General features: G+C 55.6%; 2 protein-coding genes and 1 long non-coding RNA gene across 6 annotated transcripts in view; 2 read left to right on the top strand and 1 right to left on the bottom strand.

Moving 5' to 3' along the window:
• The window catches only part of CLCN6 (chloride voltage-gated channel 6), a 37,009-nt gene extending 22,649 nt beyond the window's left edge, over nucleotides 1-14,360 (bottom strand). The window contains exons 1-7 of one of the 2 annotated variants that reach the window (XR_004903061.1): nucleotides 14,066-14,309; nucleotides 13,233-13,292; nucleotides 8,172-8,237; nucleotides 7,774-7,839; nucleotides 5,232-5,298; nucleotides 1,758-1,864; nucleotides 1,047-1,173 (exon numbers count right to left, since the gene is read on the bottom strand). Coding sequence is in view for 1 of the 2 variants with exons in the window: in XM_028511829.2 (XP_028367630.1) it covers nucleotides 1,047-1,173; nucleotides 1,758-1,864; nucleotides 5,232-5,298; nucleotides 7,774-7,839; nucleotides 8,172-8,237; nucleotides 13,233-13,292; nucleotides 14,066-14,152 (580 nt within the window). In the remaining variant the exon portion in view is untranslated. Of the gene's footprint in view, nucleotides 1-1,046; nucleotides 1,174-1,757; nucleotides 1,865-5,231; nucleotides 5,299-7,773; nucleotides 7,840-8,171; nucleotides 8,238-13,232; nucleotides 13,293-14,065 lie in introns of both variants that reach the window. The other variant, XM_028511829.2, reaches the window with a different exon arrangement.
• Nucleotides 9,014-10,462, top strand: LOC118500511. Its single transcript, XR_004903062.1, has 2 exons — nucleotides 9,014-9,488; nucleotides 9,536-10,462. It is a non-coding gene; the product is annotated as an uncharacterized LOC118500511 (long non-coding RNA).
• Nucleotides 14,361-14,412: 52 nt separating the features above from the next.
• Nucleotides 14,413-27,077, top strand: MTHFR (methylenetetrahydrofolate reductase). Of its 3 annotated transcripts, none has more exons than XM_028512193.2 (12): nucleotides 14,413-14,553; nucleotides 16,843-17,088; nucleotides 18,189-18,427; nucleotides 19,215-19,325; nucleotides 21,735-21,928; nucleotides 22,636-22,886; nucleotides 23,175-23,309; nucleotides 23,490-23,670; nucleotides 23,914-24,096; nucleotides 24,788-24,889; nucleotides 25,705-25,824; nucleotides 26,182-27,077. In XM_028512193.2, exons 2-12 carry the CDS (start codon nucleotides 16,856-16,858, stop codon nucleotides 26,377-26,379), a joined length of 1,947 nt encoding a protein of 648 aa, XP_028367994.1. In that variant the 5' UTR covers nucleotides 14,413-14,553; nucleotides 16,843-16,855; the 3' UTR covers nucleotides 26,380-27,077. The 3 variants fall into 3 exon arrangements, with proteins under 3 accessions (XP_028367994.1, XP_035881212.1, XP_035881211.1); XM_036025319.1 differs by having other exon boundaries at nucleotides 14,464-14,553; nucleotides 16,846-17,088; XM_036025318.1 differs by lacking the exon at nucleotides 14,413-14,553 and adding an exon at nucleotides 16,407-16,585.
• Nucleotides 27,078-27,154: the final 77 nt, after the last annotated feature.

Here is a 27,154-nt window from a genome sequence, read left to right as displayed (position 1 = left end):
GGCATGGGAATGCTGGAGGGTTGGGGTGGCAGGGTGGAGGGGGAACATGGGTGGAAAAATTGGGAAAACTATAATAGCATAATCAATTAAAAATACTTTAAAAAGCGGGGGAGGTGTTGGGGACCACTTTGTGTGGCATCAGAGACTGCAGCCTCCCACGAGCAAGGCCTTGAGAGACGCCCCTGAGTCTCGGCTGGAACGCCAGGAATGCTGGAGGCAGGCATGACCCGACACTAGCGCCCACGGATCCCGGATCCCGTGGGAAGTCAGGCCTAAAGAATACATTGTACCCTTTGAAGCTTGCTTGGCTTTTATGGCTCTGTGGATACACGATGGATGTTGAAGTTCACGGCATAAGGAGTGAACTCCGTATCTCATGAAACACGTCTTGCAGACCCTCTGGTGTCAGCGTGACTCACAGACCCTGACCTGAGGCAGATCTCTGTGCTCCCTCAGCTGTTATCCATGGACGACACCTGTGTCTGTGTGACTATGGCCTTTGACATTGACTGATGAGCCATGCATGCATGCTGTGCACCCCTACACACACCATTCCCAATAAAAGCCGTTTGGGAGAAGGGCTCGGGGTGTTCCCCACTAGAGGGACTCGTCACCCCCTTTCCTGCCAGAGCAGCAAGACTGTGTCTGGGACAACTTGTTTTTCACCCGAGGCAGCTGGCAGAGCTCCGTGGGACCGGGCATCCCACAGCTATGTATGTTTAAGTTCCTAAATAATATTTCCCATTTTGCCTCTTGGCCCACAAAGCCTAAACTATCGATTACCTGGCTGTTTGCATTAAAAGCTGGCTGACTGTGCTGAAAGCCAACGCCACAGACCAACTAGATGGTCGGTCTACCTCAAACCGAGGGGCACCTCCCCAGCAGTGTCTGCACGGGAAGAGCCCGCCACCAACAGGAGGCACAGAGACCTGTTTGAGGGTGGGCCCCCGGCCCGGATCTGCCTCATTCACACACACCGTGCTCCTTGCCATCTCCCGCCCCCCGCCTCGAAGACTTGCAGGTAACGTCAGAGAGACCCTCCTTACCTCCGGCCACACTGAACAGCACTCCGAAGGCTTTGCAGAGCAGGGTCCGGAGACGCACAATCCCGGGCACCTTCACGCCATTCAGGTAGCACTTGATCTCGGGGATCCCAGAACCTGCTGCCACTGGCTGGCGGGAGAGCAGGCGTGCCCATGCACCCAGGTCCCTCGGCCCCGGCCCACCCTCACCCAACGCGACAGAGGGACACCCGACTCCTCCCTCAGAGCCAGCATCCCCTGGCGGGCCTGGGAAGACGGGATGCCTGGCCCCACCCCCTTGTGTCTGGCCCCGGAGTCAGAGGGGGGATTGGAGGATGTGTGTTTCTAACAGGTTCCCGGAGACTCAGCATCACCCGGGGAGCCTTTCGACCATACATGCAGACACCCGGCTTCTGGAAATGTTGATTTCATTCCTTTGAGCTGGGGCCCAGGTACCAGCTGTTTTCAAAGTTCCCCAGGGCATCCTAATGTGCGTCCCAAGGTGGAGAACCACCCTCCTAACCTAGATGTTTCCTCTTTAATCTCAGCAGGAGAGGCTACACACCTGTCCTCTCAGAACCATTTCTGAGTGAGTGAGTGGCCACTTTCCGCAGGAATCTGTATTCCAGGTCTGTCTAAGCCGGGTCTCCGACCTCCCGGCAATGGCGCCGGAGAGAAGGCAGGCGCGCAGGACCCAAACCTCGACAACAGAGGGGCAGCACCCACACCCCTCACCTCAATTAGGACGAGCAGACTCCCCAAGAAGACAAAGATCAAGTTGAAGCCCAAGAGCTCGAGGAGGGACAGGGCGAGGCACCCTTTCTGGCTGCACTCCTCCACCGCTGCGGAAGGGGGGTTAAGGAAACCGGGCTCGCCGACCGAGGGCTTCCCTGCGAACACGTGCGTGACACGGGGCGGCGTCTCTCCTGAAGCACGTTTACTGCACCCCTTCCTGGTCCCCACGTATGAACAATAAAAAACTAGAAACCGTTTTAACTATGGGATGCTTCAAATATTACAGCCCTCTCAGCCCTAGCTTTAATAAATCTCAATGTGATACCCTATTTGCTCTATTTTTAAATTTATTGTATTACTTATTTTTCTTTTTAAAGATTTTATTTATATATCCTTAGAGAGAGGGGGAGGGAGGGAGAAAGCGAGAAACATCAGTGTGCAAGGGACACATCGGCTGGTTGCCTCTCTCACACCCCCAACCGGGGACCCTGCCTGCAACCCGGGCCTGTGTCCTGACTGGGAATTGAGCTGGCGACCTTTAGGTTCGCAGGCTGGAGCTCAATCCATTGAGCCACACCAGCCAGGGCTATTTTTTTTTAAGACAAAACATTAAGAGCCATAAAAAAAAAAAAAAAGAAAAGAAAAAGAAAACCTCGCCCTGACCGGCATGGCTCAGTTGGGTGGATGTCATCCTGCAAAGTCAAGAATCGCCGGTTCGATTCCCGATCCGGGCACATGCCTGGGCCCGGTTCCCCCGTTGGGGCGCAGATGAGCGGCAACTGATCAATGTTTCTCTCACACATCGCTGTTTCTCTCCCTCTCTTTCTCCCACCCTTCCCCTCTCTCTAAAAATAAAATTTTAAAACACGATTAAAAGAAAAACAACCTTCATGCTTCTGTCCTCTCTCGTCGGGAGAAACCACCACCGTGAAACTGCTGCGCCTCCGTCCCTCTGAGACGAGTTGCAGAGACAGGGCCTCTGGGAAGAGGAGGCAGAGCTGCCGCCCCAGACGCCCTGCCCTGCCCTGCCCGTCTCGCTCCCCAGACCTCTGGAACGTGGGAACTGACGCAGCGGTGTTCACAAGGCGTGCAAACACCGGCACACAGCAGACGTCACGACTGACGTTAGCCTCACTCACGCTAGCGTACCCGCACCGACAGGAAGTCCTTCCTCAGCTTCCTGACACGCAAAGCTTCTCCCCCCCATTCCATGATGCAATTACCCCCCCTCTCCCTCCTCATTAATTCCTCTTGCCTTCCCCCCCAATCGCAGCACTGTCTGAGCTCCGCGCCAATCAGGGCTTCCCAAAAGGCTGTTCTTCGAATCTCGAATGAATGCTTGTTGCGTCTGGCCTTTTAGTTGTAGATCAACACTTGTGTTTTTTCAGATGTACCCATATCGTTCCGTGTGTTTCTAAAACTAAAATAATGGCATTATACTTTAGGCACATATTCCAACTTTCTTTTTTTTTAGTCAATGTTACATTTTTGGGAATTAGCTCTGTCCACATACACACTTCTGGTTCGTTCGCTTTAACTTCTGCACAAAACTGTACTATGTGAACCTTCCGTAACTTTTCCATGTTCCCACTTGGTGTGAGTCCAACTTTTTGCAATCACAAACCTGCAATAAACATCTTCGTACGTGTCTCAGGTCCACGGCTGGGGGAGGGACTCCTGAGTCCCCGGAAGGTGCAGCTTTAAACCTCCACTTCCCTGATGAGCGCCGAGGGGGGCGCTGTTCCATCCGGTTATTTACTGGCCATTCAGTGTCCCTCTACTGAGAAGTGCCTGTGTGCATCCTTTACTAGTGTGTCCGCTGCCCTGTTTGGGCTTTTCTCCTTAGAGCTACAGGTCTCCCCATGTTCTAGATACAAATGATCTGTCTCTCTCTTTTTTTTAAAAAACATTTTATTTATTTATTTTTTAGAGAGGGAAGGGAGGGAGAAAGAGAGAGAAACATCAATGTACGGTTGCTGGGGGCCGTGGCCTGCAACCCAGGCATGTGCCCTGACTGGGAATCGAACCTGCGACACTTTGGCTCGCAGCCCTCACTTGAGCTACGCCAGCCAGGGGCTGATCTGTCTCTTAAACGCGTCGTGAATAATTTCCCTGAGGCTGTGGGCTTGTGACTCACTTTGTTGATACTGTTTTGGGGTTTGTTTGTATCCCTAGACTATTGACTTTGATGTGGTCAAGTTTTTTCATCTTTTCCTTTTTGCTGTGTGCCTTCCAGGATTTTAAGAAATGATTCCCTACTCTTGACATCATTTAGTGCCTTAAAAGTTTTGTTTTGCCCATTTACATTTCCAGTCCATCTGGAATGAATTTCTAGGACCAAGTAGGAGTCTAATTTGCTATTTTTCCAGATGGAGAACCAACGTTCCAGCACCCTTTACTAAACGGCCCGTCTTACCCTCACTGCGTGAGCGCGCTGACTCCGTCGTTCCCTACACGGCCCGGACAGGCCAGCTGCTGCTTCTCTACTACCCCCGTCGTCTAACCAGGCGTCCTTGCACCTGTGTAACTGTTTCAATTACTGTCTCTTGACACCGGGTAGGGCATATCTCCCTGCTTGTGGCTCAAAACTGGACAGGACAGTAAGAAGTCAGGGTAATTCCTGGACAAGCGGAATGCGGAAACTGAGATATGAACATCAATCAAAGTTGCCAAATAGTTTGAGCAACTTATAACCAGCTGGTGAATGTGAGACCTTATCTCACCTAACTGAGGGCAAGGGAGCAAATGGTTTATGCCTCTCCTCCCTGACCAGAGAATACAAAGCCTCCCTGGCCATAAACCACAGGCGGCGAGGGGGGGGGGGGGATGCGGATGCAAATGGGGTGATAACACGGAACAAAGGGAGCCAGCCAGTTGGGGATGAGGCTGCACAGCTCCCCTGGCTCTCAGGACAAACAGCGCTTATTTCTGCCCCACCCCTCAGAATTGCCCCCCCCCAACCCCCACACTCCCCCACATGTAAACTTGCTTCTGAAAGCTCAAGGGAAGGTGGATGTTTGCAGGCTTCTCAGACTGTGGCCTCTGATATTAATGACAACGCAGCTATAATCCGACCCATCTGGGCTTTCTGGCTGAGTAGTGACAGGCAGCACGACCCCCGGACTCAGTGGCCCTCTGGTTTCAAAAGTATCCCAACTACTTTCGGCACTTTACTTTTCCGCACAGATTTAGGAAGATCATTTTCGAGTTCCATGAAAAATTCTATTGGCACTTTCATTGGCCCTACGTTGAATTTGTAGATTGGGCTAAGTAGGCATCCTGGTGGTTCGTGTCTTACTAAACCACAAGTATGAGTATCTATTTTATCAAAGTGTTCTTTTTGTGTCCTTCGCTGGAAATGGCTAATAAATAGCTCTTCACGGATCACGTCTACTGTTAAACCCATTTCTAAACGAGAAAGCAAACCCAGAAACTGCTGACACCCAGGAACCCCAAGGCCGACGCAAAGGATACAGGTCTGCACCACTCCGAACTTGAGCTGGGTGAAGAGGCGCACGAAGAAATCCACAAAGAGACCCACCTGCGAAGAGCAACGAAGGAGCCGTCAGCCACGCAGCTCTTCCCGGCGGCGGTGCGGGCGCTGCCCTCAGAGGCACCGGCCTTCCCCGCTGCGTCTGCGGCCCTGGGCACGCACAGCTGGGCCGCCAACCAGCGACGGGTGAACCGGCTTCCCTTAGTCACCCCGGCTCTCCGGAGGGCCCCGCTCCAGCCTGGCCCCACCGCCCACCAAAGGACAAACAAAGGCACGAGGTACAGCCATGGGAGAAGGAGAGTGAAACAAAGGAGGAACAGGATGCAGCAGAAGAAGACGGGAGACAGGGGAGGACGCCTGTCTTCGGGGACGCTCAGCAGGATGAGCACACAGCTCAGGTGACTCTGAATGACAGCGTGCACTTAGATGCTTGTGCGTTTTGCATGGTGGTTACCGCTGCAGAACTCACAAACACTGTGAGCTTTATTACTATTACTGTTTTATACAAGTCACCATTCTGGCTTATTCCTGTCTTATATACTCAATGGTTACCCTGGTAAATAAGAAAAAACACTCATGTTCCCCTATTCTACCCTCCTAAGGTCCCTACTTCAAGGAGAACTGGACAGAACTCTAGTTTCGGAGATTCAGGATCAAAGGCTTGAGGCCTTTAACTCTCAACTTCCCTGAAGCCAATGCTGGAGGCTCTTAAATGTGGAAGTCATAAGTGGTGACAAGTCCAAGGCCAAGAGAGCCAGGAGCAACAGACACCTGTTGGAGGCCAGCCTTCCTTCCCAGGACACGAGGGCGCCAGGTCAAGTTAATAGTATTGATTAAATGGCAGTTCAGAGGAGTTTGATAGGAAAATAGAAAGAAAACAAACAAGTAGATGGCTAACGGCTGTGCTTATTACAGGGAAATCTGCCATCAGAACCATACACAGCAAAACCGATACTCTGAAATTTCAATAAAACAGTGAAATCAGCCCGACTTGCCCCACACTGGTGTCCGTTAAAATGCTACCTAAGAGACCTTTGAAGGCCACTCGTCTTAACTAGTAAGATGCTCCTTGATCTCTGAATCTACTGCAGTGAACATGTGGCTACTGCCAGGAAACAAAAACTGTGGCCGGCCCTTGGGGCTACATCCTACTGGACACGTGTATACATTTCACGGGCACGTCACACAGACTTAAGGAGGAGACTGCAGTCAGTTCTGGAGAGAGGGGATGAACAGACCGCTGCTTGGGGATGCATGTGACCCCTACTGGGGGCCGAATGCTTGTGTTCGCCCCCATCCCAAATCCCTGCTGAGGTTCTAACCTCAGCAGGGCGGCAGCTGGAGGAGGGGCCTTCGGGAAGTGACAAGGTCAGGAGGGCGGAGGCCTCATGAATGGGGTTAGTGCCCTCTTAAGGAGACCTCAGGAGGGAAAGGGAGTTAGGGGAGGGGAAAATAGGGGCAGGGGGTTCACTGTGTGGTGACAGGTGGAAACTGCACTCACAGTAACGAACACTCCGTAGTAACACAAATACTGAATTATAACGTAGTGTGCCTGACATGCATGTACTACACCAACTTTACCAGGACTACAAAGAGAGAGACCCCGGAGAGTGCTCTTGCTCCCTTCTGCCAGGGGAGGACAGAGCGGAAAGGCGGTCACCTACGAACCAGGAGGCAGGCCCTCACCGGACACTAATCTGCTGGCCCTGAATCTTGAACTTCCAGCCTTACTGAGAAAGAGACATCTGCTGTTTCGGCCGCCCAGGCGGTGCTGCTTCTGTCACAGAAGCCCGAAGGGGCTAAGACAAGCCCCTGCTCAAACACCGAACTGACGGAAGTCAGCTGTGACGAGTTATCACTCCGGCTGACGGCTGCCTTCGCCAGCTTCTCTCTCCAGGTTTAACCACAGTTAAGTCAGCAGTTCCGGCCCCAGGCCTTGCGTTACTGTGGTCTTGGGTAACGTTGCACAATCTTTTGTTGCTGGTGATTCCTCTGTGAGTGTGCTGACCCCGGAACTCCGAGCATCGGGCGTCCCTTTGCCCACGGCTGCCTGCTCTACCTTCTAGAAAAACAATCGGCAGTGTGCAGGCAGGAACCCCAGGACAGCACAGAAAACTCCCTGAGATCTACGGGGTCCTGTTCACCGGTGCGCTGTCCTGTAGGGAAGGGCGTGATGCTCACAGTTTCGGTCTCACTGCTTTGCTTTTTCCCTACAGAGTGACCTTGATGTCCACTGTGTACTGTCCCTCCCAAGTTATCTACCTGATAAGACCATCCCTTATGTAAGGAACAGGGCTTGACCAAACCTTTGAGTGCTTTAAAGAACACCAGAGCTGTATGACTCACTTTCACTTCATAAAGGGAAAGCAAAAGTATGAAAAACAGGTTATTAATTTAAAAAAAAAAAAAAGGAAAAAAGACAAGGCAGGCCCTGTTATAACAAACAGCTTACTGAGCAGGCCCAAGCTTGACCTCTGACCCACCCCCCTCGGCACCCCCTCCCTCCCACGCCCGCCTGCTCACCAGACCCGTGCAGACTCCGATGGCAAACACCACCATCCACTTCACGGCCTCGTACCTGCGACTCTTCTGCGCACACGGGAAAAGAATGACTCGGTTTGTTAGTGAGTTCTGCGGGCGGCAGGGAAGGCACATGCCCTGGCCAGCCCGCTTGGGAGTGAGGTTCACTTGGGCAGCGGAGGTGGCGAGGGCGGCCATGTCCCGGGCAGAGGGCGCTCTGCAGTGCCAGGACAAGGGGCTCTGAGAGGCTGGGCCAGTGAGTGCTCTGGCTGGCAGGACAGGACGGAGGGCGAGGGGATAAATGCCGGGACCCCGTGAAGGAAGTTAAAAGGGCAAAGGGGCAGAAGCGAAGGAGCTATCATAAGACCCGCTCAGTCCCGAGAGATCGGTGTGAGGCCCACCTTGCTATCCACGGTCTCCAGAACTTCCAGGTAAGGGTCATTGATGCAGCGGTCATAATCCAAACTCTGAAAGAGGGCCATGCAGGGGGAAGTCACCGGACGGCATGACAGGGTCCCATTTCGAGGAAACAAAATGAAGGTCATTTGCACGTCAGCGTCCATAAAGCAAAAGCATCTGGGAACACCGGTGAGAGTGGCCACCTCTGAGGTGGTACTTTAGGAGGTGTTCACAGCTGGGTATTGTCTGGAATTTTCACAGCAAGCACAGTGCATTTTTTACATTAAAAAATATCATTTTTTTTCTGATTACACAACAAAAGGCCAGAGTAAGAAATTCTGCTGGGAAACTGGATTCATCCATGAGTGATTACATATACATATTTCAATCAAGTGAGTGACATCCCATTCTAGGACTAGGAAAAGAAAATGTTGCAAGGTATAAATATCCCTCATACCAAATATTTATAGAAATGACTGGTTAACTAATTATCTACTTGATGGCTTTGTCTAATTAATGCTGCAAGTCCACGAACATTTGAAAGGTGTTCAGATGTCCGGAACAGGCAAATCTACAGGGACAGAAAGTAAGTTAGTGGCGGCCTGGGGTCAGCGACAAGGGGGATGGGCAGTGACCCTGCTAAGGGGACGGGGAGGCGACAGGATGATCTAAAACGGATTTGGCGACGACCGCGCAACTCTGACCACACTGCACATGCCACTGAGTCGTACCCTGCAAAGGGGTGAGTTGTGTAGTCTATGAATTATATGCCAACCTAACCCTGAATACAGCTGTTCAGAGGGGCAGCTAGCAACAAATGCAACGCCAGAACACCAATCTTTTCTTCCTTTTTTTTAAATAAATCAGTCGAGAGCCTAACACTGTAAGTACGTCCCAGTGAACTACAGGAGCTGCTGTTAAAATCAGAGTTACTTCTCCTTTGCCGTGACTAACTTCCTCTTATTTCTGCTGTATACGCTGCTCTTTGGTTTGGGAGACTAATAACTTTTTAGAAAGTTTTTTTTACAGGTGTCCAGTAGGGCTGCTTCCTGTGGTAATGAGCAAAACAGCACCTGGCCGTGGAGGCAAGCGGGGGCTAAGACTCAGCCCAAATTCAACCAGGCAGGGCACGTAGCGCTCACCCAAAAAGCATCTTGGGTGGGCCTTGACCTGGGGATGTTGTTACGGCCCAGACAGGTGGGCCTTTTACTGTAAGGCCTCTGCTCGGAGGGGTGCCTTTCTCTAATCCAAAAGAGCCTGTGACCTGCAAGAAAACAGTGCTGTTTGGACCCGGCACCGTCTAACTCCCAGCAGGACAGGTAGGAAGTTCTTCTTCAACCCGCCTCTGTGAATGGACAGCAAAAAGGAGAATCTACCATCTCGTAAGACCCCACCTCACATCTCACCCCACAAAGAGCCAAGCACGTGGGATGAACTCTTACTAAGGTGGGGAGCACATTTCAGAAAGATTTTCAGCAGAAGGGTTTTCGAGGTGAGCCTTAATAACCACCGTCGGAGCGGGCTTTTCTGAGGGAGTGCCTGGCTAAATGTGCTTTCTCACACAAAGCTCACGCTCTCACGAAGCTCTAACGCAAAACATGGCTAATTGAGAAATATTAATGACTCACAGGCAAGAACATTAACTCATAAAACTTACATAAGTGCGCATGTCAACGGGAAGTAACTGTATTACAAATGTAAGTTGCAACTCAGTGAAAGGGGTGGAGGCGGCTTGGGACCAGCAGGGTCCATGGTGGGTGGGGCGGGGCGGGGTGTGGGAGCCCCCAGGCACAGGAAGAGGAAGAGGAAGAGCGCTGGGATGGCGTCAGTCCTGGGAACAGGCAGGATGATATCACCAGGTTTACTGGGGTGACAATACAATATACAGCATCTTATCCTTATTCCTGCAAACCTCTCAACTATGTACAGCAAATGAGTATTTTAAAAGCGTGAGAAAATACATCCGTGGACACCAGGCTTTCTGACTCACTAAAAGAAGTCCCATCGGAGTGGCACATTAAACCACACGGCGGTGGGGCAGGCAAATTCCAGAATCCTGATTATTTTGTCAAGTACATTTCAAGGGGAAAAAAAAAGATGGAGGAACCTAAAGACAGAAGAGATTTAAGATACAAATCAAATACATGCGATGTGAAGACCTTATTTGGGACCCGATTCAAACAAACTATTGAAAAATACACGTGACATTTGTAAGACAATTGGAAAACTGGACATTTGATATCAAGGAATTATTGTTAGTTTCATAGGTGTCAAAATGGTATGGTGTTGTGCCCCCCCCCGCAAAAAAAGTCCTTACTCTCTAGAGATGTATGTTGAATTATTTATGGATGCAATGATGTCACGTACAGAATTTCCCTCAAAATAAGGTGGGAGGGGGATGAGGAAAGAGTGAAGGAACCACATGGCGTGAGCACAGTTGAGCGAACAAAATTACTCCAGTCAGCATGGGCTGAAACGTGAGAAATTGATTTTATTTCACTTTAATGAGCCCGAAAACTTAAAACTCTTGAAACTTTCAGTTTGTACATCAGTGCCTGAAGGTTCTGCACATACACTCTCAATCAGCCTCTGAAGGATTTAGGAAAGAGTGCCCAAGGATCCAGGTTGCTGACACCTGAGAGATCACCGTCTCGGACCAACCCAGAAGTTAAGAACGCAGGATGGCCCTGCCTGGCGTGGCTCCGTGGACTGAACGCCGGCCCGCGAACCAAAAGGTCACCAGCTTGACTCCCAGTCGGGGCACGCGCCTGGGCTGCAGTAGAGGGCCCGCGAGAGGCAGCTGAACGATGTCCCTCCCTCCCTCCCTCTCTAAAATAAATAAATAAAATCTCAGAAGCCTCCCCATCCACCCACCATCAGCAGACCCGGAAGTGGATGGGAGCAGAGGGGAAACAAAGTCAAGCCCAGCGGCGTGATGAGTACGGGGTTCCGATACACTCTTCTGTCCATTTTGGTATATGTTTAAAATTGTAAAAAGTTTTTTTCTTTCTTTCTTTCTTTGTCTTTTTTTTTTTAAGCAGGAGTGGAGATGCTATGTGTGGGCAATGTAGTCTCGTGCCCTCTGCTTACATGCCTCCGAAGTGCTCGGTACCGCTTGAAACAGCGTGTGCTTGCCTTGGATGGGGAGAAAAGGCAGGATGTCGCCCAGCCCCTCCATGCAAGCCCTTCCCCTGGCTGGGGATGCCCTTCAAGGACTGTCCTCAGTGAAGCACTGCGCCTCCAGGCTCTCAGAGTGGTTCCTGGGCCAGCAGCAGCAGCCGCAGCCCCTCCTGGGAACTAGTTAGGAGTGCGAACTCGGTCCCACCACAGGCCCGCTGAACAGAAGCTCTGTGTCTTATAACAAGGCCTCCCTTGGACTGTGATACGTGATCAAGTTGCAGGCCCATGGGAGCGGAGGACTGGAGGAGAAAACTGACCTGAGATCCCAAAACCATTGCTTTGAGTTTGTCTCCTCCATGGGTAGAGTGAAGCTGGGAATTGTATTTGGGGTCAGGGTACGGGAGGGGAGAGGTGGCTGATGCTCTGTGGGCTGTGTGCTAGCTAGCACAGAAGTGAGGGCTTTCTTTCTTTCTTTTATTTTATTTTATTTATTTATGTTTAGAGAGATGAGGAGGGAGAAAGAAAGGGAGAGAAGCGTCAATGTGCAAGAGATACATCAACCGGTTGCCTCTCCCATGCCTCCAACCGGGGACCTGGCCTGCAACCCAGACATGTGCTCTGACTGGGAATCGAACCAGCAATGCTTTGGTTCACAGGATGGCACTCAATCCACTGTGCCACACCAGCCAGGGCTGTGATAAAAGATTTTAAAAATGTTCATGCTACATGACAAATCATAATAGTTACACCAAATTCTGCAACAAAAGATGAACTACTAAAAAAATTAGTCTTAATATATTATTGCCCTAGAGTATTGAATTTTTAAAGTCTACGTGACATTTTAAAAAAAATACTAAACATATTCATGATTAATTTCACTTCTTGGAATTAATCCTAAGGAAGCAATTAAGGATGAACAAGGAAGGATGGTCACCACCATGTAGTTTATCAAAGAGAAAAGTCAAATTAAATAAATTGTGGCACAATAAAATAATATTCCCCTACTTAAAAAGATAGTGTAGAGAAGTATCTAGTGATACAAAAATTGCTATCAAGTAGGGAAAAAAAGAGGTTAAAATATTCAGTAGAATCTCACTTCTGTTACGCAGAAGAAAGCATGTATGTCTGTGAACCAAAGGGTCGCTGGTTCGATTCCCAGTCAGGACACATACCTGGGTTGTGGGCCAGGTCCCCAGTAGGGGGCACTCAGGAGGCAACCACACAATGATGTTTGTCTATTTCTCCATTCCTCTCTCTCTAAAACTAAATGAAATCTTTTTTTTTGCAAAGCATGTATGTAAGCATAAAAAAGAATATTTAATAAGGTAGTAATAATCATCTTTTAATGAGCAGGATTATGGGTTTTTCTCTAGCTCCTTTTCATAAATAGTTTCCATCACAACGATGGCTTTTTTGTGTTTTCAGAAGTCATTATGAACTGATTACCTTATGGCTCACCCCAGCAGTACTAAACACACACACACACAATCTACAAGTCCCACGTGGAAATCAGAAGCCACAGTCAAGAATGCTTCAGAGAGAAGCTGCTCGGGCAAGAAACAATCTTCTGAGCACTAAGTTCTCCCAGAAGAGAAGCAAGGTCTACTGGCCCACGCCTACTATGAGCATACACTGCCAGTGGCTTTGACTCTGGGTCTCTGAGATGTAAAAGCAAGCAGTTTAATGGCAAACGCATACTCTATCCAGGTTAAGGCTCTAACAGACCCATGGGAGCGTGGAGACACCCAGACCTTGTTTTGCAGTTGAGGTGAGAGAAGGGCTTGTTAAACAGCCCCTTCCCCAGAGGGAAATTACCTCCTACTCATTTACTCCCTGGGACAGAAGGTCAAACAGCACCTCTCGTTGGAAGCCTCATGCTTCAGTCTTAAGGGACCAGGTCATTCACTGCATTTGTTACTCAAGACAGCATCTGAGAATCTCACCTCATAGTCTTTCCTTGGAAGGATCTCATCCTCCTCCTCCTGGGTTTCTCCAAGAATGGTCTAGAAAAACAGATCCACGGAAGAAAGACCCTTTTAATGGTTAAACATGAAAGGAGGCAGGAGTGTGTCTACTGAAACCAGCTGCTAGTTTCTAAATCATCTGGAGCCATTATCACCACAAAACAAGACCTCACAAACAAAACAAACAAAACAAACTTTTGGGATGGGGGGCGATTTGGGTGGGGATCCAGCTGAGCTCTTCATTTCTATTACTACGTTCTCTAAATAACCAGTGTTGTCTTCAGAACACGTGAAAGATGTCCACTGTCGGCTTAAGGGGGCGGGGAATCAGATTCCATCTGATAATGTGCCGAATCTGAAAGTGCAAGGGACCTGTCAAATCTGAGGACACAGCAATTCAGATTTTCCCAGGGTGCTTTGCAGGGAAAAGCTGGATTGTTAATGACCCAGAAAGGGTTAGGGATACAGTGAGAAAGGACTGGAGAAATTAAGCCAGCTGCATGATAAACACAAGGTCCAGTGAAAGGGCTTCTGCCGAAAAGACTTCTTTCATTCAAAACTCCTTTCAGATGGAAATAAGGGAAAATATGTATGGGATTAATTAGAGCTAGCCTGGATTCTCTCTTCCATTCCAGGGATGAGTTATGAGAAAAAGACTACAGACTTGGGCACGGGAACCAGGGCAGATTTTGAGAGCCCAGGATGCGGTCCCCACCTGCTGGCTCAGCTCGACCCAGCCCCACCTCTGGCAACGCCTCTCACCGTCCCTTAGCAACCGCCCCTTCCCCAGCCCGGCTCCACCAGCTCCTTACCAGCTCCTCCGGGGTACGGGTCTCACGCTCACCGCAGCAGCAGCACCACCTGCAGCAACAGCACAAGGACCCCCTGCACCCCGCCATCTTCCTCGTTTACTGCCACTCTGGACCCTTATGCCGACCCCCCCACCCGAGATCTGCGCTTCACGTGACTGGCCCCCGGAGGGTCACGTGGCCCTCTCGAGCTTGGGGACCAGACGTGGAATGGCTGCAGGCGGGTGGGACGAGGGCCCACGTCACATGACGGGCGGTGGAACCTCCACAAACGAGAACTCTGGGCGCGGCCATGTTAGGGGCGGAGCTTCCGGTCGCCTGTGAGGGCGGTTTCGGTCCTCTGGTCCCGCCCCCTTAGCAACAGGCTCCAAGGCCACGCGACTCCTGCGCCACGCCCCTCCTCCCGGCCTTCCGCCCCCTCCGCGAGCGCCTCCGCAGCGGCCAGGCATCTGGGACTGGCGCTAGTGTTCTGAGACACCCGCGACAGCAGGGTGAGTGACGGTGTGGCCTGGGGTTGTCGGGTCGAGAGACCTGGCATCCGGGGACCACCACCTGGGGCGGGGACTTATTCGTGCGCACAGAGCGATGGGGGCCGGGCTGCCCTCTGTAGATGGGGGCTCCGGCCCGAGGATGAGGCGGCCTTGAGAAAAAGGTGGTGACCCAGCATCCCCAGGACCCGCGTCCCCGCTCCCCTCCCATGACCCAATGACCTAGCGGCCCGATTCGCGGCCCTCGAGCCACCTGGGCGCGGGAGGCGTTTTTCCGGTTCCAGCTCTTTAAACCTGCCTGCTCGCCGAGCATCTGGAGAAGAGCCTTGGGCCGCTGGCACTGCTGCCCCTGGTGCCCACTGCGTCGGGCGCGCACAGTTGTGGGTTTCATATGCCCCCAGTGGCACCGATGAAGTGAGCGCTCGGTAAATGGCAGCCGGTTATTTTGAGATCGGAGTGACAGCGCCTGGCCCGCTGGCGCGCATTGCTGGCAGTCCCATTTCATTGTGGCAGTCACTGGAATAGCAAGATGCCTGTCAAAGGCAGGATACCGCCCTGGTCTTGGAGCTCTGAGACAAACCTGCAAACCCGCAATTACAGCGCAGAGTGCTGTGAGAGTCCAGCTTAAGATGGATAAGTAATGGCATGAGAAAGCAGGGGGAAAGAGGGTGTGTGCCTGGTGCGTACTGGGAAGGCAGTGAGTCTTTATTGAACGAATGAAAGAGCAGATAATTTGTCGCTGGGTCCATCTCCCTGCCCCACCCCCACCCCACCACTCTTAATTTTGTTTCAGCAGACAGTGGGCACTCTTGAATTCTTGGAAAGGGCCAGGGAGTCTGATCTTGACACTCCCCCCTTTCTGACTCCAACGGTCATCCTCACTGAGAAGCTGGAGTTTTATGTCAGAATCAAAAGGGGGGTCCCTAGGGAGAGAAAATGCTGGCACAAGTGTTCTGAATCTGGTCTTGGCTTCTGGACTTTGGATGTGTCACTATGTGTTTTGCACACTTGTGTGTGTTATGCACACTTGCGTGTGTTTCCAGGGAGCGGGGAGGAGCATTAGATTTCGTCCACTTCTCAAGGCTCTAGGACCCCAAAGGGGTTAAAAACACCAGCTTGACAGTGGAAGTTCCTTGAAAGGAATGAACTTGGTCCTATTATCCCTCTGGTCTCCATGTTACCACTCCCCGCGCTTCCAGGACTGCGTGTTTGCACGTAGCCAGGCATGAGTAGTGCTTTGTTTCGTTTTTAAGTATTGGTCTTACTTGTCCCACTAAACTGCCCACTGGCACTGTGCCCGCCCTCTGTTGGCCAGCCTGTGGTTGCCACCGCCCAGGGCTTCGGATGCTGTGGCCGTGCCGTCACCGTCCTTACTTTGACTGACTTCAGTGGTGTGTGTAAGTGGTGGTGTGCCTGGAAGGCAGCCTGTGTTCCGAGTTGGACACAAATTCATGGCCTTCCTGAACTGGGTCGGGCTACTTTTAGAACCCAGCCCACGTCAAGTTCCAACGCGTGACCTGGTCCCTTTGGAGTAGCGTGAGCTTGGGAGAAATCTGGCTGATTTGTCGAGCCCTCGCTCCGTCCATCCTGCACACAAACTGTTCCGGGGAACTGGAGATGTTCCCCGCACGACCACGCCTTTCCATGCCTTCTTTGGAGAGAGAACCGGTGACCCTGAACGTTTCTAGGCCTCCTCCCACCAGCCCCTGCTGTCTCGGGCCTGAGTTCCCCTCCTTCCATCTGCCTGCGGCAGCTAGCGCCTCAGCCCTCCCTCTTGCCGGGAAGCCTTGCCCCCACCTCCCGCCCCGCCCCTGTCGCGGGCCCCAGCTCCAGCTGTAAGCCCTTCCTCAGTCACTGCTCCGCCCCTGAGTGCTGGGGAAGTTTCCTTTTTCTTCCTAGCCCAGTCTGGGTCCAAGCTGGCCGGGATGGACCTTCCAAATCCGGAGGTCCTCCCAGCCGGGCACTGCTGGCCCTCCCTGGGAATGCGGGCCTTGGAAGCTGGCATTGTGAGCCTGTCAGTGCCCCCCTCCATCAGGTAGCTGTCACTGAGGTTCCTCGGGCTGACGGTGCATGTTTCCGTACGGGCGGGGGCTGTCATACAGGGAACCAGGCTACAGGGGAAGGAAAAGCTTGGAGCTGTGGTGTGTGGAGCCAGCTGGTAGGGGCATCGGCACGCTCCCCCTTGGGCAGCCTTAATCCTGCGTGGAAATGCAGCACCTCTCGCCTGACCCTGCCATTCAGGGGTTAGGCTGCCTGCCGGCTCCTGACACCCTCTGCCCCCACCCCGTGCAGCAAGGATTCGGCCATGGTGAACGAACCCAGAGGGAACAGCGGCCCCGGCACCCACTGGGAGGGCAGCAGCTGCGGCATCGAGAGCTCCAAGGACAGTTTGAAAGGTTCCTCGCCAGGGCTGGACCCCGAGCGGCGGGAGAGACTCCAGGAGAAAATGAAGCGAAAGATGGAATCTGGCGACAAGTGGTTCTCCCTAGAATTCTTCCCTCCGCGGATGGCTCAGGGAGCTGTCAACCTCATTGCAATGTGAGTGGCTTTAAGGTTCAGGAGTGGGGCTGGACTAGAAGGGGGGGGTGGGGGAGAAAGTGCTCGCAGGGCCACTGTGACCCGGCGGGAAAGGCAGCCAGAGGGGACAGGAAAGGGTAGTAAATGCAGGCTCAGTCACTCGATCTGTAGCTTCTCAGTTGGCAGCAGAAGTCCCCCCCAAGTAGAAGCAAGCCTCTGGATTTTTAAACACACTCTTCAATGGGCTCGAAATTGATTTCTCGGCATCCCAGCTGGGTCATGAGTACCGTGTAGGAAGTCACAAAGCAGCAGCTCGGAGGACATTTTCACCAAGTTAGGAATTTGGATTATGCGTCTTGAAATCTAGAAATGCCAACTGAATTACATTAGCACTTTGTGAATTGCAGTTCTTTTAGAGTTGATGCTTTTTTTTTTTTTTTTTACCACTCGTGCATCTCATGCTTCACTCCCGGGGCTTGGAGTTGAAGGCATGGGACGTTTAAATGCACCATAGAACGGGCTGTGGCACAGGGCGCATGCACAGCCGTGCTGCTGGAGTCTAGTTCCGCACCGGGGCCGCGCTCCGCAGCGCCGGTGGCTGCAGCACCAGGTCTGGGGAGAAGGGAGCTCGGTGGACACTTGTGTCTGCTGCTCCTCTTTTTTCCTGCTCCTAGAAGGAGGCTGTGCCTGCCGTACCGAGGGTTCGCCAACCCTTGGCCATTGAACTTTAGTCAACCAAGATAAAAGCAGGCAAGCACTTGGAAAAGTCTACAGTACTACTTTCAGGCAAAACGGTGGCATTGTTGTTGTATATTATCTCCACAATCATAGTAACATAATAATAGCAGTTCAGTTGTAGGGGCTGAGAACTGTTCTAAGAGCTGTGGGGCCATCTGTTGGACTCTCCTCTGTTGCGTTGTAGAAATGAGGAAACTGAAGCTCAGAGAGTTTAAGTAATTTCCCCAAGGTCACACAGCGAGGAAGTAGCAGAGCCAGGATGGGAATGCACGGCGGTCTGATGCCACCTGCTGTGAGGCTTCTCTAACTTCCGGACCCCATGGCAAGGTGGTGATGGGTAGGGTGCCCCCAGGAACCCCTCTTCAGAGAGAAATTCCCTACAGGTTTGACCAGATGGGGGCAGGCGGGCCCCTGTTCATAGATGTGACCTGGCGCCCCACCCAAGACCCTGGCTCGGACAAGGAGACCTCCTCCATGACGATCGCCAGCACCGCCGTGAACTACTGCGGCCTGGAGACCATGCTGCACATGACCTGCCTGTGCCAGAGCCGGGAGGCCGTCACGGGCCACCTGCGCAAGGCCAGGCGGCTGGGCCTGAAGAACATCTTGGCCCTGAGAGGAGGTGTGCAGCCAGCGCTACTCTCTGGGGTCTTGCTTTCCCGGGGACCTCTTCTGTCCCCGAAATGGCCCTTTGCTTTTCTCCGGGTCCCACCCTGAGCATGCTTAAGGTCCCATCCCCGCTGGTAGCATCCATAGGCGCGGCCCAGATGGAGTCACCTCTTGACCTCTTGACCCCCACGTTCAGTGGGGAATGCAGCTGGGGCCCGACAACACGCTGCCCTGGTGGCGCGGCCGCGTCCACCGCCGGCTGCTCCCAGCTCTCGGCCCCGTGAAGACGGCACTTCTGGCACTTGTCCCAGAAGTGCAGACGGCCGCCTGCGCCTGGGGCCACGAGAGCGGGCAGAGGGAGCCTGCGGGGTGGGCGTTGTGGCCTCGTGTTCTCCGCCACAAGACCGTTTCTCACTCGAGATAAGTGGAAAACTCTCCCCGGAGGCAGGAGCTCCAGGACGGTGGGAGGGTGCGCGGTGGGGTCGGGCGACGGTGCCTGCGCGCAGCCAGGTTTGCGTGGGGGGCGGGGGCGCAGATCTCCAGGCTAAACTAAGCGCACCAGCTGTCCCCTGCTGCCCCCTGCTCACCGCCGCCAGCCCAGCGCCTGGCTCGGTAACGCCTGGCAGGCCTTCCCCGCCACGGTTTACCAAGTGCTGTGCTAGAAAGGAGCCGCCAGTTTGAATACCACGAGGGCTCTGCCGTTGAGGAGCTCACGGACCCGGGTGTAGGGGTGGGAGAAGGAACAGAGCGGCTCCCTGGAGGTCAGTGAGCCCCAGTGACCGTGACCTTCACCCCCCCAGACCCCCCAGGTGAGCAGTGGGAGGAGGAGGAAGGAGAGTTCTCCCACGCCACAGACTTGGTGAAGCACATCCGCAGCGAGTTTGGTGACTACTTTGACATCTGTGTGGCAGGTGAGCGGCCAGAGTGTCCCCGTGGGTGGGGACAGAGCGGGAGGATCGAAACACCCAGAGAGGCACGCCTGGGTGTACTCAGTTCAGGGTCTGGCCACCCCTCGCTCCGGGGGCCCGAGCCTGCACTGGACAAGGGCAGCGCCGAGGCCAGTGAGGCGAGGCCCCGACTCACGCTCCGTCATCGCCACCCGCCCCAGCCGTCCCCACCCCTCCAGTTTCTGACCCTCTGCCTTTTCCTGCTCTCCGCCTGTTCTTCTTCCGTGAAACGAAAGAGGAATATTTATTCAGGAGGCGGAGTCTCTCAGAACCTAAGGTCAAGCCCTGACCGGTGTGGCTCGTTTAGTTGGGCGTCACTCTGCAAAGCAAAAGGTTGCCGGTTCAGTTCCTGGTCAGGGCACATGCCTGGGTTGCAGGTTCGGCCCCTGGTTGGGGAGCGTGAGCCCCCATCTCTGCCTCCTGCTGCGCACAGTCTCGCTCATCCGCTCCTGAGGGTGCCTGGTCAGTTCTAGCTAAGAGCCCAGACTGATCGACAGGCCTCAGTGTCCATTCCAGAGTCTCAGGAGAGAGAGTCGGGTGAGCTCGACTCCAGCGCCGCTGGCTGCAGCTGGAGGCAGGGCCTGCCTGCTGGAAATGGGCGGGGCGGCCTTCCTTCCTCTGTCCACTGCCGGGGCTGGGTCCCCGGCCTCTCACACGGGGGCTGGGGACGGCGGGGCAGCTCTCCACGGGAGCCCTGGCACGTCATCTTGGCTCGACACTTTTTTCAAATAATTGAGGGGAAATGATATTTTTTATATTAAAACAAACACAGCCATATCACGGAGTCAAGTGTCAAAGCGATGTGAACTTTAAAAAATAAGTCATGCAGCTTCGAGGAAATTACTTGTTGCGGGCGACCTTGGACTCAGTCCCAAGCCCCACGTACACTTCCACTCCGCTCAGCCCGCAGGGGCGTTTGGGTGGACGGGTCTGGGCGGAGTTAGGGACAGGGCAGGCGTTTCTGAGCGCTCACGTGGCCACTGCTCACACGGCCGCGGCCCAGTCAGCTAGTTGGGGGTGTGCACGTGTGCAGTGGGCATCGGACGGTCACGAGTGGAAACCAGCAGAGCTGTGTGCATGCAGTTGCCGTGTGGTTTCGCGCATCGCGCCCGCTTCAGTGGGTGAGAAGGAGGATCGGTGGATGGGAAAGCACCCAGCTGACCACAACAGGAAAACAATACAGGGAACCAAGCAAAATCCAACTCTGAGCAAATGCTACATTTGTTCGGTGGTGTCGAAGTTTTATAGCCACAAAGTTTCAGCTATTAAAACCTCTTTGTTTCTGAAATTCCTACTGGAAGAATGGCCTTGTGATTGAAAAGTGTAATTCTGGTGCTTAATCCTCCCTCTACCTCAGCTCTTAAAACAACAGCTTTTACCACCACTTTTCATGACTTGGGGTTTCTTCGGAACGAAACTGCCTTATCACAGAAACGCAGCTTGGCGACCCACCAGCCTGGGTCCCGGGACTGCCCGCCGCCTGGCTTGGGGTCCTGCCCTGGGCTCAGGCTGAGGAGGCCAGCGTCCTGCCTGCAGCTCGTGGTTTTGGGCAGGCAGGGCCGATAGTGCGTTCAGGAAGGGGTCCTGGACTTTCTGGAGCTAGTGAGGAGCCCAGGGCACGTCAGCTCCCACCTCCTGGGCAACCCGAGTCCATCTTGGCTGCCCCAGTGTTCTCACGCCCCAGGAGCGTGTTGTTTTGTGGGGCCGCTTGGCCCAGCGTCAGGCAGCCCCCGAAACTGGTCCTGGTTCTGCCAGCAGAAGCATCAGGGAACAGGACTAATAAGGAACTGGACTAAGGTGAACCCTTTTTTCCCATGAGGGGCCCTTGGTCATTTAGAAATAGTAACCACGTTCTCTTGATTCGTTTCTCCAAGCAAAGCGTCACTTTCTTCAGTTCCCCTTTGTGTAACGCCGTGTCTGACTTTTCACTGTCTCGGAGCTCTGAGCAATTGTCGTGTTAAGTGAAAAGCGCGGCTGTAACCCGGTCCCTGGCGCCCGGCGCAGTGCGAGCACCGCCCAGCTGTGCCGAGCGTAGCCTGTTCTCTGTTCCGTGGCCAGGAAGCGCAGGCCTGGTTTGCCCGGCTGGTGGCAGGGAACACGAGGTAGGACAGTGCGGGGGCTGTGGGGCAGTCCGCCCCCACTCTAGGGAGGTGGCTGTGAGCCACCTGTCACCAAAGGTCACCTCCAGGCCGAGGGGCACGTCAGCTGTGCGCCCAGCCACTCCCCGCGCCCACCTGTCCGAGCTGCGGTGTTGGGAAGTGCGCGTCCGGAGCCGTGGAGGTGGGGGGGCTGTCTGCTTCCAGCTCCGGATGTCTTCGTCACTCACCTGAGGCAGGTGTAGCCAGCCTCTCCCTACCGTCACCCCTTTGGCAGGGTACCCCAAAGGCCACCCTGATGCCGTGAGCTTTGAGGACGACCTGAAGCACCTGAAGGAGAAGGTAACCGCGGGAGCCGACTTCATCATCACCCAGCTCTTCTTCGAGGCTGACACGTTCTTCCTCTTCGTTGACGCTTGTTCCAAGATAGGCATTACCTGCCCCATCCTCCCCGGAATCTTCCTTATTCAGGTGAGGGGCCCAGCAGGGCTGATGGCCTCCTTCCACCCCCACCTGCACCCCGTTCTTACACAGGCCAGGGCCGAGGGTGAGGTGCTCAGTTCACGGTCAAGTTCTTGGACACTCACGGGATTTCCTGTCAGGTGCTCCTTGCAAAATGTCTCACCACCCCATTTTGGTTACCTTGTATCCTCCCGCCCCCACCAAAACAGCAGCAGTACCTGTTGGAGGGGCTTTTTGTACTGTGGCTTAAGTGTCCCTACGAGGGGTTGTTACAGCTCTCACCCGGAACCTCGATTAAGTCAGTGTCTCCCGGACTCTGCTGTCATCACAATCGTTGGACAAGCTTTGTCAAAAGACGGACTTCCCGATCCCGTGCCTGGAAGTTCTGATTTAGTAGCTCTGAGGTGGGGCCTGGGAATTTGTATGCCACTTCTTAAGTTTTGCAGGCGATTCTGATGACCCTGGAGGCTTGGGAACCTCCAGGGCCAGAGGGCTGGCTCAGGCCAACGGCAGGAGCACTCTGAGCCGCTGCCGTCCTCTACAGGGTAGGAAAGGCGGGGCCAGGCAAGCGTCCTCGTACCGTGTGGTCTGGCTTTCCTGGGTCACTCCGTGTCATACTGCTGTTGGCCAGGAGACCTGGTGGGTGCAGGAGAGGGATCAATAGGGTGAGACACGGGGTGGGACCCGGCCCCACAGCCCCTTGGTGTCTCGGACAGAGCTACCACTCCCTGCGGCAACTCATGAAGCTGTCCAAGCTGGAGGTACCGCAGAGCATCAGGGACGTGATTGAGCCGATCAAGGACAATGACGATGCCATCTGCAACTATGGCATCGATCAGGCCGTGAGCCTGTGCCGGAAGCTGCTGGCAAGTGGTTTGGTGCCAGGCCTGCACTTCTACACCCTCAACCGCTTGAAGGCCACCACCGAGGTGCTGAAGCGCCTGGGCATGTGGACTGAGGAGCCCAGGTGAGGCCGGCGGCCCCGAATGCAGGCCCAGGAGCCCCAGAGGCAAGGCAGTGGGCAGGAGGTCAGAGAGAGGTCACAGAAAGCGTGTGCCCTGGCAGTGCCAGCCGCCCAGGGGTGCCAGGGGCTGTCTGCCGAGGCTGTGGGCACACTCAGGGTTCCGGTCTCGGCACGAAGTTCCTGTGCACCCCAAAGTTACCAAGTCAGGTTGAAGAACCCAGGCGCGGTGGGCTCCTGCTCCCTGCCCCCTCCAGCCAGCCCCTTACCCTCCCTGTGCCCGTTCTCACCCAGGCGTCCCCTGCCCTGGGCTCTCAGTGCCCACCCCAAGCGCCGGGAGGAAGACGTGCGCCCCATCTTCTGGGCCTCCAGACCAAAGAGCTACATCTACCGCACCCGGGACTGGGACGAGTTCCCCAACGGCCGCTGGTGAGGCCGGCACGCGGTCCTTTGCAGATGGGGCCGATGGCTTGGGAGGCGGACGGCGGGAGGAGTTTGCACGCTACCTGACCCCTGAGGGACAGGAGTCTCGGCAGTGTGTGGGACAACTGTCTGCCGGGAGCCCGAGGTCTGGAGTGTGCCTTGACCTCTGGGTGCGTTCTCTGCCAGGGGCAACTCCTCCTCTCCGGCCTTCGGCGAGCTGAAGGACTACTACCTCTTCTACCTGAAGAGCAAGGCCCCGCGGGAGGAGCTGCTGAAGATGTGGGGGGAGCAGCTGAGCAGCGAGAAGAGCGTCTTCGACGTGTTTGTGCGCTACCTCTCGGGGGAGCCGAACCAAAACGGCCATCCAGTGAGTGGCGCTGGCAGGCACCCCCGGCCACACCCCCGGCCCCGTCTCCCTGTGGGGCCTCCCTCCCCGGCCTGGCTGTGGCATCTCAGCAAAGGGCGAAGGGCTCAGCAAAGGGAATCCCCACCTGAGGGCCCGCAGGGGCTTACGGAGGCAGAGACAGGCTGGATCTCTGATGGCCCGTGGGAGGGAGGGACCCAGGGTGCCAGGTCCGATTGTCACCCCAGCCCGGCCCCTGTTCCGCAGGTCACCTGCCTGCCCTGGAACGACGAGCCCTTGGCAGCGGAGACCAGCCTGATGAAGGAGGAGCTGCTGCGAGTGAACCGGCGGGGCGTCCTCACCATCAACTCCCAGCCCCGCGTCAACGGGAAGCCTTCCTCGGACCCCGTCGTGGGCTGGGGCCCCAGCGGGGGCTACGTCTTCCAGAAGGTGTGCGGCGGCCACCCCACCGTGACCGGCGCCCAGGGGCCCTCCCTGCTGAGCGGCAGCAGATGGGCTGGACCGGCTCTGCTGTTCGTCGCCGGTGTGGCCCAGCTGCTGGGCTTCCCTGAACCTTCCAGCCTGCCACTGGAGGGATGACGGGGCCCGCCCTGCAGGATTACAGGCCTCAGAGCGAAGGAACTGAAACGCACCCAGCTTAAATCTCTGCTCACACCCAGCTTAACCTCCTCGGGCAGCTGGTGCCAGAGAAGCCCTCAAAGCCCCGGCACCACCCCATGGGTGGGGAGGCCGGAATGTGGCAGGTGCCTCTCTCCTGAGCCTTCGCTTGCCAGCCTGGGCCTCCTCCACAGCTTCTGAGGCGGCTTCTCCGGGGCCTTCCCTAGCTGGGAGTGGGGTGGCAGAGGCCTCTCTGCCCTGTCCAGCTGAGAAATTCCACATACCCACTCCCCCCGCCCCCCGCCGCCGAGTTGGCGTGTGTATCTGCCAACTCCACAGTCGCATTCGATCCCCGTGGCCGGCGCTCGTCCTGAAGCCTTGTGTCCTGCCACGGCCACACCTGCGCACGCGGGCCCCTCCCTGGGGATGGTGGGGGGCGGGCATCTGACCGGTGTCGCCGAGCACCAAGGAGGCGGCCTGCAGGGACCTGGGGTGGCGTGACGGGCACCTGCCTTCCCCACAGGCCTACTTGGAGTTCTTCACTTCCCGGGAGACAGTGGAGGCGCTGCTGCAGGTGCTCAAGAAGTACGAGCTCCGAGTCAACTACCACATCGTGGACGTGAAGGTGGGCCGGCTCGGGGGGTGGGGGGGAGGGGCAGCCCGAGGGCCCCCACGGTTCCGCCCCCACTCGGCAGGTGTTGCGTCCTGGCCCCGGCCGAGTCTTGCGCCGGACAGACACGAGGACATAGGCAGGCCCCAGCTCAGAGCTCCCCGGCTAGCGAGGGAGGCCCGTCGGTGGATGGTTAGGTCAATACAGTTCAGTGTGGGATGCTCGGGACCCTGGGAGGTCACGGGAAGCTCCTTGGAGGGTCCTGTGTGGCCTCAATCTTTAAGGATGAGGAGGAGAAGGGCATTCCTGGCAGAGGCACCGTCTGCAGGCCTGGGGGCGCGCCGCTCACTGGTGTCAGAGTGAGGCCGAGAGAGCCGAGGTCTCCAGGGTCCTGCTTAGAGTCTGGGTTTGCCCCGGGGGCGGGGGGGGGGGGGAGCAGAGCCTTTCCCTGCAGCAGAGGGACTTGGCTCGAGTCTGATCTTAGGCGGGTCCCAGTGGACAGCCGATGACTGGCGCAGTGGGAACACGGGAGCCGGGAGCCAGAGGCCCGGGGTGGGGTCTTGAGTAGCCGAGGGAGGTGCGGCCGGGCTGGACTCGTGGGAACGGACTGGAGAGGAAGCAGGCGAAACTCCGGGGCGTGGCGCTGACGGAGGCCCAGGGAGGGAGAAGGAAATGTCCGAGGTGGCCTTTAAGTTTCGGCTTACGGAGCGGAGCGGGAGGGTGGGGACGTGCAGGGTGTGGCGGGCGGGCGCTCTGGGCAGTGAGAGGGCCCTAGCTGTTTCCGCCGCACCTGCTCTGACCTCCCCTCGCCCCCCGCCCCCCACCCGCAGGGGGAAAACATCACCAATGCCCCTGAGCTGCAGCCCAACGCTGTCACGTGGGGCATCTTCCCCGGGCGGGAGATCATCCAGCCCACCGTGGTGGATCCTGTCAGCTTCATGTTCTGGAAGGTGAGGGGGCTGGCAGCCAGCCCGCCCTGCCCACATGGGGGAAGCCTTGGACGGGCGGTACGGCTGGGTCCCCAGGGTGTCGCTGGAAGCCACACCCCCACAGCTGACAGACGGGGCCCTTCTGGCTGCATCACAGTTTATTCCTGGGCAGGGCGGTGGGAGGCGGCCCTGGCCACGGGCCTGATTCTATTCTCGGGAACGTGCTGTCGGGCTGTGGCAGAGGCTCTGCGGCACGGGGCGGGGAGCCCTGACCCAAGGGCAGCCCTGTTGACCTTGCCTGTGTGTCTGCACCCGTGTGTGTGTGTGTGTGTGTGTGTGTGTGGCCGTGTCTGCGCCTGCGCTCTCGGGCACGTGCAGGACGAAGCCTTCGCCCTGTGGGTGGAGCGGTGGGGCAAGCTGTACGACGAGAAGTCCCCGTCCCGTCGGATCATCCAGCACATCCACGACAACTACTTCCTCGTCAACCTGGTGGACAACGAGTTTCCGCTGGACAGCTGCCTGTGGCAGGTGCTCGAAGACACGCTTGAACTTCTCAACAGACCCACGTCGGAATGAGAGGGTTGCTAGCTCCGTGATCCCGCACCCCGGCATCCTCAGCTCGGGCCAATCACGTCCCACCTTTCTCCTCCCCGGGACTGGTTCTCCTGGGGACACCTGTCTTTGTCCCTCCCCAGGCCCGGGCTCCACTCCCCCGCCTACAGCGGAAGCTAGACCGGTGTGGGGCTTCCGGGCTCTAGCTGGACCTGAGTCCGCCCCACATGGGAGCCTGGTGCTCCCTGGTCAGCTGGGACATTTTGCTCTTTCGTGGGGAGCACCTCCGCCCTGCCGAGGGCCCCAGTGGGTGGGACACCGCCTCCCTGAGAAGGGAGGAGACTGGTTATTGCTGACTGAGCCGTCTGCTAGGAGCCAGCCCGAGACTGCCAGTGACCTTACACTTGGGGCCTAGGGGAGACGGGCAGAGCGAACGTGGGCAGCGGGCACTGGTGGTGTTGCCAAAGAGCTGTGGCAAAATGAAGATGTTGCCCCCTTCCACCTCCAAGACGTTGGCAGCCGGGCACTTCCTCCTTGTGTCCGGACACTCCCTGGCCCCAGGCCCCTGGCGGGTCTGGGACCGCAACCTAATGGCACAAGCGTCTCTTGCCACCTCCCACCTGAGAGCTCCGCTGGGCCTGCTCCGTTCTGCAATGCTGCTGTTTGAAACAGTTCTCTCTGGATTCTGGTGGCTCAAGAGATAAAGGACCTCTTAAAGTGTCCGAACCTTTGTGCGTGGCGTAGCCCCCGGCCTTCCCTTCCCCCCACCCCATCCCCCCATTACCACCCGGGGCAAAGG

This window comes from Phyllostomus discolor, chromosome 5 (assembly GCF_004126475.2).
Source record: "Phyllostomus discolor isolate MPI-MPIP mPhyDis1 chromosome 5, mPhyDis1.pri.v3, whole genome shotgun sequence".
Classification (NCBI taxonomy): Eukaryota; Metazoa; Chordata; class Mammalia; order Chiroptera; family Phyllostomidae; genus Phyllostomus; species Phyllostomus discolor.
This window is presented reverse-complemented; position numbering and strand designations above follow the sequence as displayed.

Bases quoted from the DNA above. Each gene is read 5' to 3' on its own strand.
- MTHFR (XM_036025318.1), top strand. From the start codon at position 16,476: ATGGACCTTCCAAATCCGGAGGTCCTCCCAGCCGGGCACTGCTGGCCC. The intron at 16,586-16,842 runs GTAGCTGTCACT...CACCCCGTGCAG, and splicing joins TCAGTGCCCCCCTCCATCAG to CAAGGATTCGGCCATGGTGA. The intron at 24,890-25,704 runs GTGGGCCGGCTC...CCCCACCCGCAG, and splicing joins ACCACATCGTGGACGTGAAG to GGGGAAAACATCACCAATGC.